Here is a 24,366-nt window from a genome sequence, read left to right on the forward strand (position 1 = left end):
CATAGTTTAAAGCATTCCAAATCCTTTTGAGTATGTGATTGCCTTCAGCAACCTTTCCTCTAACTTTGTTTTATTTTCATAGTCCGGTAACAAAAGAACATTGAAACAGGTGTGAGCTGTTGGCAACCTGAAATATATCAAATATAATATCTTATTCTTTCACTGATAATTTTAACAGAAATTAAGGACATTTAACAGAATATAAGACTATTTTATGAGTGGGGATGGGGAGAACGAAGTGGAGAGACATATATTAGAATCAAACTCCACAAAGCAAGAAAAGGGATTTTAAGGACATTATACATTTATATCAGTTCAGAAGTTGTATAAATAATATCAGTCAAGAAATTGTTTCTTCAACAATTCAATCAATCAAGAAATTGTGGTTTCAAAATTAAACAAGAAATTGAAGTTTCAACAATTCAGTCAATCAAGAATTTGTGGTTTCATTCTTTCATCACATGATTGTTTTCTTCCTGTTTTAATGTCTATAACATCAAAACTGTGAAATAACAATCATATGTAAAGCTATCATCAAACTCATACATAAACAAACACAAGATATTACAGTACCTTTCAGAGTCTGGGCCATTTCTTGCAATTATAAGTTTGAGTTTTGAGAGCCCACCTACAGGTACCCTGTCTGTGCCAGTTGTAAACTGGATCAACTTCCTTCTTTGTTCCTCACCAAACCCGTGAACAACCTCCCAGAAATGTCTGTAATATATAGATCATGCTGTCTAAATAACTTATAACTTCTTATACATCCATTGTAAACTATTATTAACACTTCAGATAACAAGAGCTGTCTGTACAACAGTGCACTTGACTATTATAAGTATCATATAAGAATTAAAATAGGTTCTGAGGGGGTCTACTTGATAAGTGTGGTGCCTATTTCTGATAAATAGGTCAACTCTCTCAACTGAACAAATATAATAGTTAAATTTAGCATGATATACTATTCTTATGAAAAATGAAACATTTTAAAAATTAATTTACACATATAATATTGTTTTCATCAAAGTATCATAAAGTATACAGTTACTATGGAAACATACCTGATTGTTGTTGACTGTTTGTCAAAACCTCCATCATATTCACAAGCTTCCTCTAGTGCAAAGAAATCATAGTCCTACAACATAGAATAACCAAAACTCTGTTTTACGTTTCAATTAGATTGTAACACTAATGTTTGTATTAATATAGACAGGCATACAGGTGAGACAGACAATGCCTTGTATTCCTGTTCAGCATAATGTCTATTTTATTCCACAAGATGTACATGTCTTGATACCCGTGGGGATAGACATTAATGGAAGATAGATAGAAGGTTACTTCCATCTTATTTTGCTGGAGTTTTTACAATATAATCAATACATCTAGTAAATAGAGTAATAATAATTATGTATTTATTTAACATAACGCAAGTTATAGAAATAGTTACATACAATCAGATCAAATGTTTTAACTCACTAATCTTTAAACTCCACTTGGACTTAAGAATTTTCCATTAATAATGCCAGGTTCCTAAAGGCCAATGTATCAAATATAGCATAACAGTTTTATCTGGTCAGGTGTATAGGCAAACTAGAGTTATACATTCATGACAATATAAATGCTTTGACAAGAGGGCCATGATGGCTCTGAAATCACTCACCTGTATATAGGCCCCTGAGCCAAGACCGATTTTAAACCAGGGGCTTTTATTTGTACAAACATGGTAGACACCCATTTCAAGATGTTTCATGATAAATATCTAAGCTTTAGCTATTTTTGTTATTTATAAGAAAATTTTTTAAGTTTTTACTATATACAAATAAGAACAAGAGCGATCAGTAATCACATGTGTCGCCTCATGATGGCCAATTTCATGTTGGGACAAATTTTGTGACAGACGGACAGACAGACGGACAGTGCACAACTAGACTAACCACTTTGTACTGATCATTCCTGTAAAGTTTGGATAAAATTGCACCAGTAGTTTATGAGGAGTAGTCCGGACAAGCTTTTTGCAGAAAAAAACACCTTTTTATCAAAGGGCCATAACTCGGCCAAAAATCATTCAACCGGAAAACCCGTGCAATATGCGCAAGGACTTGAGCTACAGATCAATCCTGTAAAGTTTCATTGAAATTGCATAAGTGGTATAAGAGAAGTAGTCTGGACAAACTTTAAAAATAAAAATTATTAAAGGGCCATAACTCAAACAAAAATCATTGAACCGGAAAATGCTGACAATATGCACAACTAGACTTGGTACTGATCATTCCTGTAAAGTTTGGATGAAATTGCACCAGTAGTTTATGAGGAGTAGTCCGGACAAGCTTTTGTGTATCTGGCAACACACAGAAAAAGAAACCTTTTTATCAAAGGGCCATAACTCGGCCAAAAAATCATTCAACCGGAAAACCCGTGCAATATGCGCAAGGACTTGAGCTACAGATCAATCCTGTAAAGTTTCATTGAAATTGCATTAGTGGTATAGAGAAGTAGTCCGGACAAACTTTAAAATTAAAAATTATTAAAGGGCCATAACTCTGACAAAAATCATTGAACCGGAAAATCCTGACAATATGCACAACTAGACTTGGTACTGATCATTCCTGTAAAGTTTGGATGAAATTGCACCAGTAGTTTATGAGGAGTAGTCCGGACAAGCTTTTGTGTATCTGGCAACACACAGAAAAAGAAACCTTTTTATCAAAGGGCCATAACTCGGCAAAAATCATTCAACCGGAAAACCCGTGCAATATGCGCAAGGACTTGAGCTACAGATCAATCCTGTAAAGTTTCATTGAAATTGCATTAGTGGTATAAGAGAAGTAGTCCGGACAAACTTTAAAATTAAAAATTATTAAAGGGCCATAACTCTGACAAAAATCATTGAACCGGAAAATCCTGACAATATGCACAACTAGACTTGGTACTGATCATTCCTGTAAAGTTTGGATGAAATTGCACCAGTAGTTTATGAGGAGTAGTCCGGACAAGTTTTGTGACGGACGGACGGACAGACGGACAGACAGACAGACAGACAGACAGACGGACAGACGGACAGACGGACAGACAGACGACGGAGAAGTGATCCCTATATGTCGCCACTACTCCGTAGAGGCGACACAAAAATCAATGACTCTCTGGGGTGGGGCCAATTTTTACCCCAGGGCTTTTATCTGAACAAACTTGGTAGACACCCACTAGAAAATGTTTCATGCTGAATATCTAAGCTCTAGCTATTTGGGTTTTTTAAAAGAAGATTTTTTTAAGTTTTTACTTTATACAAATAAGGAAAATCAATGACCCCCCTGGGCGGGGCCAATTTTTACCCCAGGGCTTTTATTTGAACAAACTTTGTAGACACCCACTAAAAGATGTGTCATGCTTAATATCTAAGCTCGAGCTCATTGGGTTTGTTTAAAAGAAGATTTTTTAAGTTTTTACTTTATACAAATAAGGAAAGTCAATGACCCCCCAGGGCGGGGCCAATTTTGACCACTGGGCATTTATTTGAACAAACTTGGTAGACACTGACTAGATGATGTTTCATGATATTTAAGCTCTAGCTCTTTCGGTTTTCTAAAGAATTCTGCTTGGAATTAAATTCTTTGAACAATTTTTAAAGTTGACAACCAAAGGAACACTCCTGTGAAGTTTGGATAAAATTGGCTTAGCGGTTTATGAGGAGATGTCGTTTAAAGTAAAAGTTTTAGGACCACGGACAGAAGGACGCCGGATGAAAAGCGATCTCAAAAGCTCACCATGTCACTTTGTGACAGGTGAGCTAAAAACTAGCAAATAAACATTAATTAACACTCACCTCACTACCACAGATGAGAAGTTCTATCTCGTTGGGGCGGAATAATATTTTGAGCGGGCTCTCACTGGTGACCATTTGAAACCCACGCCGGAATGCACGAAACTGCTTCTCTATTGACTTATTCAAGATAAAATCTGCATAAAGGTCCACAAATTCCTGAAATATAAATAATTTACATACACATATAACATTAGGCATCTGTAACACATTTCTTCAATTTTCATATTCTACAAGAAAGTCAAAAAGGAATACAGTATTGTAAATGTCAAAAATGGGCCAAAGACAGAAAAGGCTGGGTTGCATTTGTATACCAAAAATCATGAGGCTGTGATGTTACAAAAAATGTTTACTATTGACCATTAATGTCGAAAATTTAACTAAGTCGGTAAATAGGAAGTGGATGAGTGACAGACCTGAAAGCCAATCCCACAGTATGGGACCATGTGCCAATGCTGTATGCAACTATCAAGGGGAAGGGCGCTGGGGGGATTAAGTAGTTTGCACTAAAGAAAAAAACTGTTTTTTACAAAACAGTAGACGCAATTGTAAAACACTTACAGGGGGGTTCAATACTATTAAACTTCTACACCCTTATTCCTAACCCCAAAATGAAGAAACACATTAATGGCCTCGAAGTTCAACACAATAAACCTATAATTAATTAATGTCATAATTCATGTTCATGTTCTCTTATTATAAGATACAGAGTAATTTTCGCTGTCTGTTATGAATTTCATTTCCTTCTCTTTTTCACTAAATTTAATTATTAAATTAATGCAATAAATGTATATAAACTATTATATCTTAACTTCAGCGTAATTAACCCATAACCTGTTGAAACCAAACGTAATTTGCCACCAGTATAGACAGGTCTAAGTCTCTGGTAACTGGTAACTGATCTGTGCAGTCTGACTACACTATATACTGTTGCCAACTCAATTTTTCTATTTTGTTGATGAAATTCAAATAGACTGTTCTAAATTCAAAGCAGGGCAATTTTTTTTTACACACATTCGCAAGAATTAAGGTTAGTAGTCCACTTTTAATATCATAGGAAATTACTAGATTACCTACCTTTTTGGTTTATACAGAATTTATTTTAATGAAGATCGTGTAGGAAGCTATAAGCTTATAGAAACACTTTCAAATCGGTTCCTGGAACCAACCAGTACTCAAGCATTGAGTGTAAAGTTTCTTGCTTAAAGAAACAACGACTAACCTGACGGGGTTTAAATCCACGCGGCTAGCGATCATTAAATTACCAGCCTGACGCGTTAACCACTTGACCATGCCGCCACCTACCTTTTTATTGAGCTGTGTGACTGGTATTTCATTTCCTTTTTCTTTAAGTTCCTGTGTAATTGTGCTGCCAAATACATCTTTATAACTGAGCAGGAATGTCTGCATGAACACGTCCTCAAAATCTTCACCTTCATAATCCAACATCTCCTGTAAACTCTTCGACAGACACTGTAAAATATCCCAGCTATTATACACTCACTCAAACATACTCTATATGGTACCAATGTTTAGTTTTTGTTTAATGTATGTTGGTTTGTTTGATTGAGTTTTACGTCACACCGACACAGTATAGGTGATATGGAAACGTTCAAGCTTTACTGGTGGAGGAAGACCTTGGGTGCCCTTCCGTGCATTATTTCAGGCACAAACGGGCACCTGAGTAGAACCACTGACGTTCCATAAGCTAGCTGGATGAAAGATTCCAAAGTCCCTGTAGGTTTTTTGAACCCACAGCTGTGAGGGGCAAGTGGTTTGAAGTCAACAACCCTAACCACTTGGCCACGGACACCCCATTTGTTTAATGTAAAGTATTTAACTGCTTTATCATACAAAACAGCACTGATAATTGACCTAATTTCATCAGTTGAACAAACTGATTTTAGACCACATCTAAAACACCCTAAATGTTTCTTACTAAAACTTTAAAAATTTCCTTCACTTTATCACATAAATTTAACCAAAACTTTTCAACAAAGACCACTAAAACCTTGAGACACTCTTGATAATCTAAACGAGAAACTTAAGAACAATTAAGCAGAAAAATCAGTTGTTAAGATAAGGAAAAGATTGGACACAGTTTGAAATCACTTACAGGGTCTACATCTGACAAGTCCTGGAATGTTCCTAACTTGCCCACAAGTTTTCTGTAAACAACGGATGGAAAATGAACATCAACTATTGTACTGTTATATATTGCCAGCCCTAGTACAATACCTATCAGTGTAAACTGAGCATCATTCTCAAACGACATCGAGTTAAACCAAAACTGATGTGTCTCATTGTTGTATGTAAACATTCCTGAAATATATAACATATATATTAATGTATATATACTATGATAAACAAGATGTATTTTCTTATTGTGTATAACAAACATATTTAGTCCTTAGTCAATATTATTGTTAATGCTCCATGTATCTCATACAAAAATTATCTAAAATTTTTCTTTCTAAGTAAATATTTTACTAACAGAAAGACCCACATATTGTAACAGCAAAATCACTAACATATAATAAATTAAATTAAAAATAGAATTTGATGGCTTCATTGGCGAAAGGGTTGTAACTCATATTAAATAAAGAAGGAGATACAACCCTTTCACACCAAGCTGTCATATTGTTCTAAGGTTTCAAAAAGACTATCCATAGACATTCTAATAAGAATCATTAGACTGTTTGTTTTTTAGAATTTCAACAAGCTATTTTCATTTTAAAACATATTTTTTCCCCAACAGATCCATGTCATTTTGTTGCTGTTGGTCATTCTATTTTTAACAGATATAAATATTTCAAATCAGTGGATAAGTTATACTAACATATTGTTCATAGTGATGTAAAATGATGAAATAATAAATAATACAATACCAAAGTCAACATTGAATATTTCCTCTACAATGAGCTGGAAGAATTCTTTGGAGACACCTCCCTCGTCCAGTCCTTGTTCACCGTCAAACTCTACAAATAACTGTTTCCTCAGATCTGATGGGTTCTCCATTGCTACCATTTCAAGCTGATTTATAAATATATATATGTAATTATATATTATACCATTATCATATATACTTCTTCAGCCTATAAATTACACTTCTTTAATGCTAAACCTAATGAAAGTATTGACAGACACATCTTATTCTTAATATATAACAAATATATAGAGGATATTTGTTTAGTTCAGTGTATGATCGGAATATATTTCACCGAGTGAGCACCAAAAGGTATATTTCGCGAGTGGCGCAGCCACAAGTGAAATGTGAGCTTTTGGTGTTCACGACGTGAAATATATTTTGATCTTACACTAAACTAAACAAATTTTCTTTTTATTATATGCAAAGAAACATTGAAAAAGACATTTAAAGCTAATACTAAATAAAAAGCGCGCCAAATAATAATACAACTTGAAGTCATTTACCACGACAGTGAAATTATCCAATTGATAATTTCAATGTTTCAAACAGTGAAATTATCAGTTTTATAATTCACTGATATATTTCTATAAACCATGGGAAAGCATTTCTACATCAACAACTGAGAAGGTAATAAAGTACATTAATGGGAGAATGCTTCAAACATTTTACATTTACATGAACAAAATCTAGAATATCAAATATTTCCTGCACAATTGTTAAAGCATATTGATTACAGGGTGTCAGGTATCATTGCTTATTGTGTTAATTTTCATTCAAAACAAGGAAGATAAATACAGATATACCTTGAATGAATTTTGCAAATTTAAAACTTATTTACTTCCTGAGTTCAATTAATATCCAGGTTTATCACCAAAACCTCTCATAATCATCCCTAAATTGTTTCTCTCACACCAATCTAAATTAAGTCTTTTAAAGGGAGAGAACAATGTACGAGTATTTCTGAATAGTGTTACATGCATGTATATAATTAATTGTTATTTTGAATATCATATTGTACAGTCTGATCATAACCACATGCAATGAATTATTTATGTGATGCTGTATAAATTGTGTTTAGGCCAGCGGCCATATATACAAATAAACAAATTAAATTGAATATGTAATGTATAACCAGGCCTCGACATTAGCGGTGGTCCGTTGGTCCGAGACCACCTGATTTTGGCAAGGACCACCTAATTTTAAAAGCCGCTGGTCCGTCGGACCACTTGAATTTTCTGGTTGGTGCAGATTCATTTGGGAGAATGGTGATTTGGTCAAGAACATGTTATAAACATTTTCTTTAAAATCATTTGTCCGATGTACATGTATATGGTTCATTAATTATCTGATTAGTTAAAGAAGTTCTTAAGTCATCTATAACTTTCATTTTAAGTCGCTAAAATTTGGTTTATGCAAGTTAAAAGAGTTAAGACTTTGTGATATCAATTAAGGTACAAAATTCATTCAAATGATGCTAATAATTATGCATCGTCGGATACCTACGGTGGAACCAGTAACATTTAGGTTATATTACGTGTTAATTAACCGTGGGCATCCGACGATGGTAGTTATGATATTGTATGGGATATAAGATAAACTTAAAAGTTCATATACTTAAATAATGGCAGCAAACAAAAGGAACTGGAAAAATACATCTAGTAATTCTTTGCTACTTATCTTTATTTTAACTGTTTAACGATAGAGATCCATTTCCTCTAGAGTTAAAATTACTTTAAAAGGTTAAAAATACTCAATGACATGTTGAAAATAAATATCAACCAACAAGCAACAGGGAGGTAAAAATATGTATTATACATCTGTGAGAAAAATAAGCTTAACTATAGTTATATATAACATTAGTTTTATTTTTTTATCCTCTGGCTATTTCCTTGTTTTAAGATAATTTATTAGTTTTATTAAAAATGTTAATCTATAAAAGATACATGTAATTATCATAATTAAAGAACATAAATAAGAGCCCTGTTGTGTATTTTTGAATGACATATAAAAAACCAAATAACTTTATGATAAAATATCTACTAACTTGCTCTTCTTTATTTCTGATTAGATAAAAATATATATCTAAAATATCTGTTTTCTTAAGGTTAATGATACATCTTTGTCATCAATTTTAAACATATTTTTTCTAATTTTGCAGTAAAAATGACATAATAATAATTGACCACCTGACTCCTGGAAGGACCACCTTTATTTCAAATGTAGTGGTCCGGCTAACCACCTGCTAAAAAAGTTAGTGTCGAGGCCTGATAACTTATGATTAAATTTACATATACACAAGGGAAAGTATATTATGAACGGTCAACCTATCAAATATACCTATAAATCATCAAATACAAGTAAAGGATACTCACAGCAACTAAAGCATCATCTATCAAACGTTCTCGGGACACTCGGATTCTAAGGAACGGCATTGGTGGCATTCCATGTACTAATGTTTGTATTATAGATGAACGCCTTTCTCGGAACATCTGTATACGATTGTCCATATATAAACTTGCCTGTTTTGATGCAGTTGTCAAAACAAAACTATAGTTAGCAAATGAAAATTTACTTGGCGTTTCTTCACTTTCCAACTTGAATTTATAGTCTGTTTCTACACTTATATGCTCATTAAGAGTTTCATTGACAAATTCCTCATAGTCCACTAGTGGGCTCCTACAGTCAGCATGTGTGATTTCTAACTCTTTCCCTAAAGGATCATCTTTAATTTGTCTTGGCTCTTTAAAGTCATGACCCATGGCACTAGCACCAAGAAATTCATGCTGCAGATGACTTTCACCTTCAATAATTCTTCTCTCTTCCTCTAGAACAGACCTCGAATCCTTCATACCCCCGTACATGCTTGCATAATAAAGAATTTTCATCACTTTGACTGGACCAGTGATGGCATCTTCCGTGTTCAGAGTCCAGCCCTGGTTCCAACGTGCTTCGCCATCTATCAGTTTCACTGTTATCATTTGCTGCAATGATAGGACCATTTCCTTCAACCTTTCCTTCTCAAAGGTTGCCCAATACTGTGCTAGCTTTACTTGACCCTTTAGTGGCAACTGACCCAAAGCCTTGCAAAAGTCTGGATAGGCAACCTCAATAAACTCCGGGCTATGTAACAACGGTATTTCTAACACTATCACAAAAATGTTTAAATAGTTTGCTTCATTCTCTATTTGCCGTGTATATTTAAAGTCCATATCTAATGTACTGGCAAGTGTACGTAGAGCATTGATCAGGGCATTCTGGAATGGGAGTTCTGGTATATCCATCAGGAAATCATAGCAGCGTCGTAAAGACGACAAATCAACATTAACATCACTTCCTGTCGTCTGTTGATGCCATACATCTGAAACCTTATCATGAATTCTCTCCCCTGATTCAGAATCCTCATCATCAATGTCTTTATCACTATCAAAATCACTCACTTTCTCTTTCTTCTGTCCTCCACTTTGAAGCTGAAAACTCTTTATGAGTGACTCAGGATTGCTATATACACTTCCTATAATCTTGATTAATGATGACCAATCATTTGTTTTCTGACAGTCTTTCAATATTTCAAGAAGTTTTTCCTCATTCAGATATGGTACATCTTTAGGTTCTGAAAACACAAACAATATCAATAAAAAAATTATAATCTATGTCATGATATAATAACATACAAATAATAAGCAACCTGTACCTTACTTGTGAATTATAACAGTGTATACATTGAATTAACTTTATGCTCACCAGCTCCATCTTGCTTTATAATGACATAATTGACATTAATCTTTTTTTTTTTAAATATCAAGACACACGAATCCTACCATGGTCCACAATGATTAAAGTAAAACATTGATCTAGATCAATGGCATCTCCACAATGACCTAGGTCAAAAGGTATCTCCACACTGATCTGGGTCGAAAGATGTCTCGACATTGATCTAGGTCGAAAGATGTCTCGACATTGATCTAAGTCGAAAGACCCAAACATTGATCTTAATCAATTTTTGCATAGACATAGTTAAATATATTTAAATGAAACAAAATGATCTTTTCATTAGCAAACTTATTGAAATCAAAAAAATCTTGAACATTTCCACATTACAAGCTTTACCACTTATACAGTACATAAGGCTTTAAGTAAATTTCTTAATTGATTGTAGAGATGAAACTGAAACAAAATGTTTAACTTCAGTCACTTATAATTTATCTCACATATGAGAATAATCACACATATAAATAATGAGTAAAAGTAAATAAAATAGTAGTTACGTGTAGGGGTTGTAGGTGTAGATTTCGCAGTTACACCAGCACATTTGTATGGAGTAGTTAGCAGGGAGGTTTTGGCTTTTAAATCAATGAAGCCATCTTTAGAAGATCCAGGCTGAGTTTCTACAACTAAAGGTGATGCGCCGGTCAGAGTTTCTCCTCCTATAGGTGGCGTTGCTGCTGATGTTGCCCCTACTGGACTTGTCTCTCTACTCACAGGTAACCGGGCTATCTTATTTCTCTCGTTTTCACATAATTGAGCTTTTTGTTTGAACAATTCAATAGACATTAGAGCAAGAGCATTTTTGTCTTTGTCTCTAAGGTTGAAACTAGGACTGGATGCACACACTTCATTGGTACATGTGCCATTGCCACATCCATCTGTCAGCTGGAAATAGTACGCCTCTATCAGCTGTTTTGCTGCTGCCCGCTTCCTGAATAAAATAAATCATCACATTTATAATAATTCAATCAGTCGTTTAAAACAATATGCAGTGAGGAACTTTCAGAATAAATTTCATTGCCTCAATCAGTAAAGCATGTTGTGTCCAAAGATTTTTCTTTAACAATTTCATGTAATTTATAAACATTTGGCACTATCAAGTTCACAAAAGTTAATCATAATGGTCAAATAAACTGAAAGCTACTAAGATAACTTACATTTCTTCTTGGAGTTTTGTTTGTGATGTAGCTCCTTCAGAATCCAGGGCACTGAAATACAAGTGTTCTACAATTAAAAATTTACATGATTGTATTAATTAGTACATTTGTATTAATTGTATTAAGTGCAAAGTATATGGCATACAAGTCAGTAATTCTAAAACAATATAGATAATTCTGATGTACTTTTTGAAGTCTGACCAGAAGCTCATCTTAACTTCAAACATTATAAATTTAGCAAAAACTATAATTAAGTATAAACGTCCCCAACATAGAAAGACTTGGTTTGTTTGAACCTGTTCAAAAAGAGGCAAATGCAAACCATCGTCCACAAATCCTAAAACTGCATTATGCAAATTTCAAACTTATAACAAGAGCTGTCTTTAGGACAGCATGCTTGACTATTCTCAGTGCTTGAAAGCAAAACAAAAGCCTTGATATTAATGTAACATTTTCTACATTCAAAAAAGGCCATAATTCTGTCAAAATAAATGTCATGGGCTTTTGGCCTTGAACTGTAACTTTCTATTATGCTCTTATTAAAGTAAGTATGTGAAGTATCACCCATTCCCTTGAGTAGTTTAGTAAGGGAGTATTTAATTATATGCGAACATCTTTTTAATGTTGCTTCTATTTTAACTATCCAGCTTTAAAAAAAGTAGTGTACGCTTTCCGCTGGCAGTTCTTGTTATACTTTTAAATGATAATACCATTTAGTACTTCAACATTTATAACTCGAAGCTTTTGTGCACAATAATACATGTAATTACTTCCTGCTTTATATACTGTAATTACATTAAAGAAGTTATTAAAGGGATTTGAATGTTTTTTCTAGGAATGAAATTAAATAACAATGCATTATCAAACAAAAAAGTTTTAAATAATTGAAATTGCAAAATCAATATTACACCACTAAATAATAATCAATTGTTATATGTTTTGATAAAAAATCTACTTCCATTATCAATTCTCAAATCAAGCTGATAACCACATGTTAATTGACTTAAACCAACTTTAGGTGGATGCTTCATTCCCTGCTGCAGATATAGGCCAGACAAATTGATGACTAATATTGACAAGTAGTGTTTTTCATTCTGCAACAGATTATTTACAGTCACTGTGGTCAATTAATGAAAAATGATAAATTGGCAAATTCATGAGAGGTCAAATGGGTGCATTTTAATATTTTTATGGGTCAAGTCCCAAGGTCAGGTGGAACATATCCAGCTGGTTCCTAGAACAGACCCTCAAGTATCTGTGTTTGCAATAGCAGCCCTTAAACTTTGTCGCTATGTCCTAAAAACACAATTCTTTTATAACAAGTTAAAAATGTAGATCACATGGGCCTCACTAATCATTAAAGATCCTGTATGTTTTGTGATTGATATTGTTACTGTGTGTATACCACACTTTCAAAAAATTATATATGTATATAATTATGCAAATTATAAATAAAATAATTTTCAAACATCGAAGAATATGTAAAATGTGTAGTGCAAATATTTGTGAACATTATATTTAATCAATTAATTATATGCATTCATTTCTTATTGGAAAATTTGAAATAGAATTTATAGAAAATAAATTTCTAATTACCTCCCTTTATTTACATGAAATGATAATTTCAGTAATATTTTTATAAATAATGCTTTTTGGAACTTACAATATTGACAAATCTTAATTTGAGCATCATATTTATGGAATAAAACCATGAAAAAAATGTGTTACAGGATCTTTAAGTGTCAGATGGTTTGCAGTCACGTTAGTTCTAGCTTTCAACACTTTATATGCCACTCTTGTCATGTATAACATTTCTGTTATATAAATTCATCTCATGCGACATTAAAGTTTTGGACCAGATCCATAACGAAACCTATCCAGAATAGCCATTGTTGATTTAACCGTATTTTTCATTTGCAAATACGGTTAATACCCTTTTTCCATTAATTCTTGTGAATTCTTCGATAAAACAATGTTTTCAATATTGTTCTTTACCATTTAAAGTATGAAAATATTAATACTCTCAATAAAATTGACTATTAAACTGCAAAGCATTAATTACACCAAATTATGTTGGCCATGTCATATAGTAGATATCTTGTATGATGTAATTTGCAAGAACCGATTAGAGTAGTAATGTACTAGTTCATATTTGTTGAAATGATTTCAAACTCATAGTTCAATATAATCACAGATATATATAGAATGGATAGGAAGCACTGAAAATAGACGATAGTCAGATTCAGACCCACAATCCTTTGCGCCCTATGGTGATTATGGGCATTTCCCACTGATCTCCAATTTTGCGCTCTCTCGTTAAACTTCAGCAATATCTGTGAATTAATGTTTACATTGCCGACAGGGATTTTCATGGTAGAAGTATTTGTGTGGAAAAGTGTGTATTGTACCTTTATGATAAATAACTTTTGCACTTATATTAGTAAAAAATGCTTTGTCTGTTTTGTTGATTTACCTCCGGGAATGCAATGCAATATGGTGGTATTTAGGCTACTTTTACTCAAATCTATGAAAATCCTGTGACATATAACTTTTGTGAATAACTTTCCGCAGAAACTGAATTTAAGTGTGTGATGTCACAGTTTCTTCTCCATCTATAAATAAAACTGTCAATAAATCACCCTTTTTAAACATTCAAAAAAGTAATAATTCTATAAAAAAGAAGTTAGAAGATACCTGGCTAATCAACAGATTATAGTCATTATACATAGTTTGTATGCTCAATAATTAAATGCATATATATGAACATGTCACATTCCTGGCATGATTTAATTAGTACTAGTAGACTTTGGAAAAGAGTCAACTCGGCCCTATACCGACTCGGCACGGGTCAACTCGGCCCCCTTTACAAAATATATATAACGTTTTAACTTTGCTTTGCATGTTGTTACGGTAAATGAATAATAAGAAATATCTTATTATTATATAATTATACTTCTGCCGAAATAAAGTATATAGATAAATTTAGAAAAAAAATGTTATTTATTTGTCTTATATTTATAAACTCTCTCTGTTGAACTACGTAAATAACTGAGGTATATCGAGTGAAAAAGTTCCTTAGTTTCCCTTCGCTTGCAAAAGAATGCAAATTTAGCCGTGTTTAAATCGCTAGTTTGGGGCGATTAAATGTCCTATTTTAAAATTTGTTACACCAATTAAAAGCTGACCTTAGCTTCCTCTCAGTATTTATTTCAACACATTGTTTGACACTGAATGTATTTAAATTTACCGTACGGTTAAACCTACCACGAGTCAGAAATACACTGATATACGCAATCGGTAATCTTTACTCGCAATTCTACTTATAAGAAAAACCTCTGAAATGCCAATCCGTGTTTTATAAATAATTTCATAATACCAAAAAATAGTGATAACACAAACCTTAATATTAATAATAAAAAAGTGGGCCGAGTTGACTGACCCGTGCCGAGTTGGAATAGGGCCGAGCTGACTCGGGGGCCGAGTACGTTTTAGGGCCGAGCTGACCCGGATTCGTAGACTTTCCCTACTGGCATGGCTTCAGCGTCCACATCAAGTCACAGTATATAAATGGGTACACTGAAGACCTCAAGCTTTACCTTTGGTAAACAGCGTTTAAGCTAATGTTTGTTTTAATTTGTAAACCAACTTAAAAAAAGCTTCTTCAAGTTCTTGTCCTGTAAGCTAAGTAGAGATGTTTGGCTATTTTCTGTTTGCAGTCATTTACAAAGGATTATTTAAAGAGCAACATACTATTGGCAATTAAAAAAAACATTTGATAAACGCTTGTTAACAACACATAAACTGTCATTATTTAAAATTTCTTTTTAAAGAATATGTTTTCGATTTCAAAAATTACCCCACCCACAAGTGCTAGCATCATGTAACTGGCTCTTTCATTACCTGGCGCCGTCTTTTCCGCTTTCGTTCAAGCTTGATGCTTTATTATTCATACGAAGACTTTGGATATGTATTTGTCATTAACTGTTAGGGCTTCCAACTAAGAAAAAATACTGAATTAAATGCGGAAAACCCAAACTGTCAGACAAGCGACATCTTGCGGAAGTAATAATAAAGCTCCCATAATTCCAGTGTGAAAATGTCAGCTTCCATATTTCGGTAACGTCAAATTAATTCAACTGTTCCTTTATAATTATTGGTGCTTTATACAATTACTGAACTTACAATTTCAAAACTTAATTTTTTGATATATCAAAATGTATATAAGGTATTCTTCAAAATATCTTTATTTCATTCAAAGTGGAAAGTGAATACGTCTGTAACACCAAAACGTCCCCAAGTCAATACGTACTCATTTTTTTCAATTTCATTAAAAACCCGAAAATAGAATACAAACAAACAAAAACCTATTATATATTTAAATGTCAATGAAAATAACCAAATCTTATGAATGGGGAAGTCAGATAAAAAAACGTTTATCTTGCATTTTTCGTTTAAATAAAAGATCTAAATTAATATGAAATTAGGCAAAGCCTATAAACGGGGAAGTCGTTAAAAAATCCTTTCATTCTTTCCGTTTTAGGTTGTCATTCGGTATTACATGCACCGCTTCCGTTTTCACTCGGAACACTCGACGATTATTAATATGAAATTAGGCAAAGCCTATGGACGGGGAAGTCGTTAAAAATTCCTTTCATTCTTTCCGTTTTAAAGGTGTCATTCGGTATTACATGTACCGCTTCCGTTTTCATTCGGAACACTCGGCGATTATCATTTATCCGAAAAGTGGAGATTTGTTCCGTTATCGGAATACCCCGCCATTTATCATTGAGTTACATTGTAAATGGCGGCGCCCGACTAGAACTGACACTGAAAATTTCTTTGATAGGTATAGAATTTTATATATTTTTTAATTGTTTTTTATGTGATTTTCTTTTAAATATACACGTGTAGTCTATAGCCGGGCAAGCCAAAGCCCGGACCCGCTTCGCGGGCCCGGTCTTTGACTTCCCCGTATTAATCCGAAAAGTTGAGATTTGTTCCGTTATCGGAATACCCCGCCTATTATCATTGAGTTACATTGTAAATGGCGGCGCCCGACTAGAACTGACACTGAAAATTTCTTTGATAGGTATAGGTCTTTGACTTCCCCGTATTAGTAAATATGTCATTCTGTATTTCATGCACCACTTCCATTTTCATTTGGAACACCTAGATGATTATTAATATGAAAAAGACAAAGCCTCAAAGCGAGCTTGATTTACTTTTACCGTGTCGTGAAATAGTATAAAATAATCATTTATTTTTATTTTACATTTTCCGTTTTAAAATTGTCATTCGTTATTTTATACACTGCTTCCGTTTATTCTGGTTCCCCCTTTTATTATGGTTCCTTTATAAATAAGCAGGACACCAGTCTACGCTTCCGTTTTTAATCTGACAGAGTACATCGGCTTTAATCGTTATCTTGTAATTCGAAAAGTTGCGTTGTGTCTAATTCGGTACTTCGGACGAAAGTTTTCAAAACCATCACTTAGCAGGTACTCGCATTACCGTAAAGCTCGCTTTGCGAGCAGGCCCTTTGGGCCAGCTTGTCGAGCTCGCTATTAAGCCGAAAAGTTGCGATTGTTCTGTAATCGGAATACCCTGGCAATTATCATTGAGTACCATAAAAAATGAGGGTGGCCGGTGCCCAAAGGTGCGGTCTCATCTGAAAACTTCCCCATTATATTTATGCCAACCACTTAGACTATGGTTAATTTCTTGAACTTAAGTGTGAATTTATTTATTGGTTGGGGTCCACAGGGCTGGCAAATTCAATTGTCCTTATTGCCCAGGTTGTCCCACAGCTTGTATGGACAAGTAAAAATTTTCAAGAATAAACTATGTAAATATCATATGGAGTCGGACAAGTTAAAAAATGCTTCACATAAAAACAGACAAGTAAGTCATAATCAGATTTTGTCGGCCCTGGGTCCACCAAAACTGAACAACAATCAAACCCAGATGGTCCCAAAAATGCCTGATTTAGTTGTTTTCTTTGTTCAGTTGTTGACGATCTATCAGTCACTTTTTTTATCAACAATAAATGCATGTTTCTTCTTTAATCTATCATTAAGTAATAAAATTAATTTCTACTTTCATAAATGGTAATATGTTAATGACTATTTCAAGAATGTTGACGTTGGTAATTTGGACATCAAGAATGCATTGCCTGACCTCTTATACTAGCTGTAATCTTTTGCAGAGTAAACAAAAGAATATCCAAAACTTCGGCATTTGCTGCTGATATATTGAATATCATGTTGAAAATTTAAAATTAAAGCACCCAAGCATTTATCTTAATTAAATCAACCTCATTACATATCTGTCCAGGCACATGGTACTGCTGTAGTGTGTTCAATTTAGGTAATTTAGATACCCTCCTTGACGGGCCTCAGACATAAGTGTCAACATAATAAGTAATAAACAAACTAGTTTGTTAGTTAGGAGAAAAACCTAGCTGTACTGTGTCAAATTTTCAGATCTGTAGCTTTGAAATTATGAAATCTGTAAGGAAAAATGTTTAAAAAGTGTCCGTCCGATGGTCGGACCAGAACAGAAAATATTTGTTCTGTTGAAAAATAAAGAAGTTTTACAAAAAAAGTTACGAAACAACAAACTTGTGATAACCAGACAAGACTGAAAAATTGCCATATTTCGACCCTGATCTCAGAGATTAAATTCTTGATATTAATGTGTTAACAAGAAAAATAGAAATATAAGTAAAAATATGCCAACATACACAGCACCTGTCTATTAAATGTAAACTGTGCCTAGCAAAGTCATTGACCAGTGATAAACAGTATCTTTCCATGTACTGTATGATAGCGGATTTAATAGTGTGTTTCTAATTGACAGCAAGGTGACATACAATTTTATAAGTAGTTCCACGGAACAAATTGTTCGCCATGTTTATCTAAGCACATGGTGCCTGTCACTTTTTTTTTTAAAAGGATTATAAAAACTGTTATTTGGTAGTGCCAGTAGGTAGTAGACACTACGTCACAACAACCATGTAAATTAACGTGTATGAATGTATCATATATTGTGCACTGCTTTTGATTTTCTTTGATTAATGCCACACTGATAAAGATTACAGGTTGTCCAATTCATTTGAACTGGATCATATATAAAGGAGGCTAAAGCATTTCTAATAGAATTGTTTTTAGTGAGTTGGTAATTAAATTTTTATTATTAGCTTGTCTTATGATCACTGATGCTTTGCAATGTGTTGTTAAGTATAAGGTCTACAAACTGTTAAATTCATTATTTACAAAATATGCATGACATTTAAGAAATAATATATCCCAAACTGTGATTTTATTGCTCAATAACATCACTGTTTGGAGTTCGGATGCTAAGAATTATATCACGAGGGCGTAGCCCGAGTGATATAATGATGCGCATCCAAACGACAAACAGTGATGTTAACAGTTATCAAGCAATAAAATCACTGATTTGGATATATTATTTCGATTCTAACACGACATCAACAAATAAATGCTGCCGTACCTGATATTTAGCTAAATTGCACCTGATTTGTTTACGTACTTATTGTCAGTGCATCACATTTTCAGTGGTTACGTCACATGTATAATGATTACGTCACATGTCTAAATATAGAACGTCAGTGATTTTATAGCATAATAACACACACTTTCGGTTCTTCTATGTTCAATAGGGAAAAATGCGGGTCGTGTTAGAATCCTTTATAAAACATGTAAATCTCTATTTTATACAAAAGACAAAATTTAACAAAATTAATTGCATGATGTCAGAGAAATTTAAAAAAAGATTGTTGTTTTTACTAGTAATAAAAAATTGACCAAGTTTACTGTTGCAAAGTTTGTATTGGATCAATATTACTTCAGGTGTAAACAGATTCTCACCCCTCCACTGTTTTTAATATAGAAATTTGTTACAACTACCCCTAAAACAGAAAATAGAGAGTAAAACATTATTGCTTTAGTTGTTCAAAGCTGAACATGACATGAATACCTTACATGTTGGAAGTTGTATTAATCATTATTATATTTCTTCAGATTCACTGAATGATGGCTAATGTTCCAACATATTTGAAAGGCAGGGGGAGAGGACGAGGTGGAAATCTCCCATCACAGAACCAAAATACCAATAACCATGTGCAGAATAGCACAGGTTGGGCTAGAGGATTTAATCAAGCCGCTGATTTGAGAGGTGGTGTAAAGCCTGATAGCCAAGGATCTGGGAGAGGTAGAGGTGCTGTAAAAAAATCTTACAATCAACCAGAACAAAGAGGTAAAATATGATATATTAAGCTGCCTACAACAGTAACTAATGGTCCTAGTTCATTAGCATCATTAAGATTGATCATTATCTTAAGTTTATTGGTGAGATATTGCAAAGTATCAGTGAGATTTATATCATATCATTCTGTTTGAAAGTCATAAATACAATTTTTGGTTTCCAGTTCATACATTCACTGATACAGCATGGAGATTATATATAATTTATAAAGATTTACATGACAAAACAGATTATGTCATCCAAAAAAGCAAAAGTTGGCATCGATTCTGTTAATGTTAGTGACTTGTTTAATTGAAAAACTATATAATGGTATATAATTAATGTAAGATTAAAAGAGATTTTTTTTTCTTTTTAGTGAATATAGACTATGTCTCTTTGCTTTGACATACATTATGTGATGAAATTTAAGATTTTTTTTTTGTTCTTTTGTTAAGTACCATTGAATAGATTGTTATGTAAATTACTTACATCTCAATATTTGACATACTTTAAGTGATAGAATTTAAGATTTTTTCTTGTTCTTTTGATAAGTACCTTTGAGGAGATTAACTATGAGGAAAATTACTTTCATCACTATATTTTCATGTATAGATCAACCAAGTGCAGAGGAAAGGTTTCAGTATGCTAGCCAGCAGAATCAGGAATCAATTAAACGCCATCTACAGGATGAAGATATTGACAAGGAAGACAACTCTTCTGATGAAGATGACATTGCCAGTGATGTTCTAGAAAAAGTTTTCCATACCTACTCATCCACAGACTGTAAATAAATTTTCATCTTTAACTACATTCATGATTGTATTAAATTTCATTTTTTTAAAAAGTTGAAAGCATACTGTGATAGTGTTGGTCAGTATTTATGTCACCTCTTCTTTGTTCTTGTTCAATAGAGGCTTGAGAAGAAATAGCCTGTGGTTTAATTTTATTTACCATTGTAAGGACATAGCCCATGGCCAAAAGATTTCCTCTACTGAAATTGAGTTCATTTGTCAGAGGTCAAGTTTACACTACAGTGACACATTTTGTAAATTCCCTGTTTTTATCTATAACTTGAGAAGAACAATAGTCGGCCAAAATTTATAAAGTTGTAACCATTCTTATTTATACTAAATTATAGCCATTTTTATTCATAACTGTAGCCGTTCTTATTTACAATTGTTGCTGTTCTTGTATATAATTGTAGACCTTCAAATTTATAACTGTAGCAGTTCTAATTTATAATTGTAGCTGTTCTTATTTATAATTTTAGCAGCTCTTATTTATAACTTTAGCAGTTCTTATTTATAATTGTAGCAACTGATGTAGATGCTGCACAGGATACACTATTACATTCATTCCGTTCAGGAACTTCAGCTTGTCTTGTCTGTATAGAAACTATCAAGAAAACAGACCCAGTAAGTATCAAAATTATAGTTATAAAAATATCAGTAGATATGAATCTATAATATACATGTATATACTATAATACACTATTGAGATACTGATGGAGATTGGAGGGGAAGAAATGATGAATGCACAAGTGATTTACATTGAAGCTCAAGCTTTTATGATCTTTGTATTGTCAGTAAGCAAACTTTTTAATACAGATTTTAATAGGTATAAACTTTGAATACTTGTTTATCATGACAAGAATAATGCAGTTTAAAGAGAATGTGCATGATTCTGAAAGCTATATCTTTAGAGTTATGCCCCTTTTGAACATAGAATTTTTGTCAAAATTGCTTATACAGTAATTTCAAAACTATGCAAAGTACCAACATGGAACTTGGAATACTTATTTATCATTTATCATGATAATATCAAGGTTGGTTTTGGTGGTTTTGGACCAGAGTGCGAATGTCCTAGAACCATAAAATTAAAAGACCATTTTGGATAGAAATATTTATTTCAGTAAACATATGCACATGAACACCAATACCAGGAATTGAAAACTTAAACAAATTAAAGATAAACTATTGTTGTTTTCTTTGTACAGATTTGGAGCTGTGAAGGTTGTTATGCAATATTTCACATACAGTGTATACAGAAGTGGGTGAAAGACGGTGTTTACCAGCAGATCTACAAGTCAGATGATGATAATGTCCGACCAGAAGACATTCCCTGGCATTGGTATTTACACAATATTATTATAGGATGTTTCATTTTACCATATTTACTTTGTGTGAAGTATATAAGGCAGAAGTTTTACAATTCTTTCCTATCAACTTGTACATGTTAGAATACATGTTAGAAAATGGCATCATAATAATACACTTAAAATATGCAGAACTATCTGTTTAAATAAAATGAAAATGGAGAACAAATCTTTTTACTTGTTTAAAATAACTTGGGGGATTATAGCAAATTAACTTATAATAAGTTATGATAGGTTAAGAAAAGTATTCATATTGCAAAACATGCCCTACCTTTGCTAAATTTTAAAATCAGGAATTTTAATCTAAGGCTTTTTAACCTTTCATGTGATATAATGTTTTTTGTTGTTTTGTTTCTTTAGTCCAAAATGTCGTTTAGAATACAATCAGAGAGAGCGTCCTACACGGTACTGGTGTTATTGTGGTAAAGTAGAAGATCCCCAGTTTGATCCATGGCTCGTTCCCCATTCTTGTGGTCAGACTTGTGCCAGAAAACTGAAACCAGACTGTGGTCATACTTGTCTACTTCTCTGTCATCCAGGTAAATATTGAAGCTTCTGTATACTGTATAAACTTGTTTATTTTGTAGGGATATCCTGCTGATAGGTTTATCAAGTCAGATAGGCCAGCACCTTAGTATGTAACACTGCCATTCTGAATTTTTCAAAAAATTGTACAAAAGTTTACTGTATAACTCATATTATTAAATCATAATATAACACGGTTTAATTAACTATAACCATTTTCTTTAGAATTAATAAACAACGCTTTTCATAAGGTTCATCCGAGTGGTTATAGGTTGTTTGACTTCAAACGCACTTCCCCTAACCCTGTGGTTTTTCATACTTACAGAAGTAGGTTTCCAGCACATTCATAATCGGCCTTATGCAGGAAGCACCTGTAGGATTTTTCCCCACAAGTAAAGCATAGAACGTCATCAAATTTGATTACTTTGGTCTAATTTTGTTTAGGTAAAAAAGTAAAAAATAACAGCTTTTGTTGAAAACTTTGCTTATTGTTTAATATATTTCCAAATATTTAAAGGAGCTTTCCAATTCTAAGACTACTGAAGGTAGTTTTGATGTTTACGCGCTCAGGGTTAGAAATTATACCAGCAAGGCTTTGGTGGTGTTTTGTTAAAATTGTAGGATGAACCAACATTGTAACCTTGATCCAGGAACACATAAGGATTACAATCAGAGCCTTGGATTACAACAACAGAACATTTGGTTAGGTTTATCCTATACATGATACATAACAAAGGTAAATATTTGATACAATATTCAAAGTAAATACAATAAAATTGAAGGTAAATCATATTTTGACAAAATAAACATTACTATTAAAATAAATTTCAAATTTTACCTATTATTATATTTAGCAGATTATTAAAAAAAAAAATGATTAAACTTCAACTTTAAACAAGGAATTACATCCTGTCTGGTCTTGTTTTACAAAATAAACTATACAGAAATCTCCTTGAACTTTAACAAAAATTTATAAGTCACATAATACCCCATGTCTAACAATAAACAAAGTGTTGTTTCTAAAAACACAGTTAGACCATGTACCTATAAAGTGAAAGGATTCAGAAGCTGTCAATGAACAATTTTGTGTTGTTTTAAAGAAATTATTATTTTACCCAAAAAAAAGTTATTTGTGTTTTGAAATTACTGATTATAAATACAATGTAGCATATTTTTTTTACAGTTGATTTAAATGACTGTTAACAGGAATTGAAGAAATTTTAATCGGGGCTTCCAGAAATGTCAGAAATCTAATGATGAAATATTCGGAAAAGGCGTAAATTAGAAACAACATAAATTAAAAAACTGAAAAAAATTTGATTACTTTCTGTCCTGGGGTTATGAATAAAATACAGTTACTGTGAACTTACTTAATGCTTTCAAAATGGTATTACATAAATTTTTTTAATAAATAGAAATATTCAATTTCTAAATATTCTCACAACCAAATAACTGAGCTTACATGTTTGTCAGTAATAAACTGTATGTCACTTTGAATTTATAGCGAATAAATTTTACATGTAAGTTATTTCCACAGTTAAACCTATTATCATTCGATGATCTTATTCGATTACATAAGATACTTTTGAAATTAGCTGTAGGTTTTATATGAACATCATGAAAAGGACCTACAGTGGGTCCAGATATTTGAGCTAAACTGTCAAGTTTGGAGGCCTATTCTGAAGACTTTTATGTTATAGCCCAAATTAAATTATAACAAAAGAACAAACAGATATGTCAAAGAATATATGCT

The 24,366-nt window shown here is 32.8% G+C and overlaps 2 protein-coding genes across 2 annotated transcripts in view; one reads left to right on the forward strand and one right to left on the reverse strand.

Moving 5' to 3' along the window:
* LOC132737481 (ubiquitin-protein ligase E3A-like) lies at nucleotides 1–15,751 on the reverse strand. Its single transcript, XM_060724777.1, has 11 exons — nucleotides 15,569–15,751; nucleotides 11,669–11,719; nucleotides 11,012–11,442; nucleotides 9,119–10,356; nucleotides 6,706–6,850; nucleotides 5,934–6,139; nucleotides 5,123–5,290; nucleotides 3,821–3,976; nucleotides 1,062–1,135; nucleotides 574–717; nucleotides 1–127 (listed from the first exon to the last, which is right to left on the reverse strand). The coding sequence occupies exons 1-11, from the start codon at nucleotides 15,616–15,618 to the stop codon at nucleotides 7–9; spliced, it is 2,784 nt and encodes a 927-aa protein (XP_060580760.1). The 5' UTR covers nucleotides 15,619–15,751; the 3' UTR covers nucleotides 1–6.
* LOC132737491 (NF-X1-type zinc finger protein NFXL1-like) overlaps nucleotides 15,684–24,366 on the forward strand; it is a 25,519-nt gene continuing 16,836 nt past the window's right edge. Inside the window, exons 1-6 of the mRNA XM_060724787.1 lie at nucleotides 15,684–15,784; nucleotides 19,711–19,945; nucleotides 20,546–20,716; nucleotides 21,248–21,348; nucleotides 21,930–22,063; nucleotides 22,449–22,627. Of these exons, the coding sequence (XP_060580770.1) occupies nucleotides 19,720–19,945; nucleotides 20,546–20,716; nucleotides 21,248–21,348; nucleotides 21,930–22,063; nucleotides 22,449–22,627 (811 nt within the window). The 5' untranslated portion in view covers nucleotides 15,684–15,784; nucleotides 19,711–19,719. The remainder of the gene's footprint in view (nucleotides 15,785–19,710; nucleotides 19,946–20,545; nucleotides 20,717–21,247; nucleotides 21,349–21,929; nucleotides 22,064–22,448; nucleotides 22,628–24,366) is intronic.

Source organism: Ruditapes philippinarum, unplaced genomic scaffold (genome assembly GCF_026571515.1).
Source record: "Ruditapes philippinarum isolate M1 unplaced genomic scaffold, ASM2657151v2 ctg2402_1_1_1_1, whole genome shotgun sequence".
Lineage (NCBI taxonomy): Eukaryota > Metazoa > Mollusca > Bivalvia > Venerida > Veneridae > Ruditapes > Ruditapes philippinarum.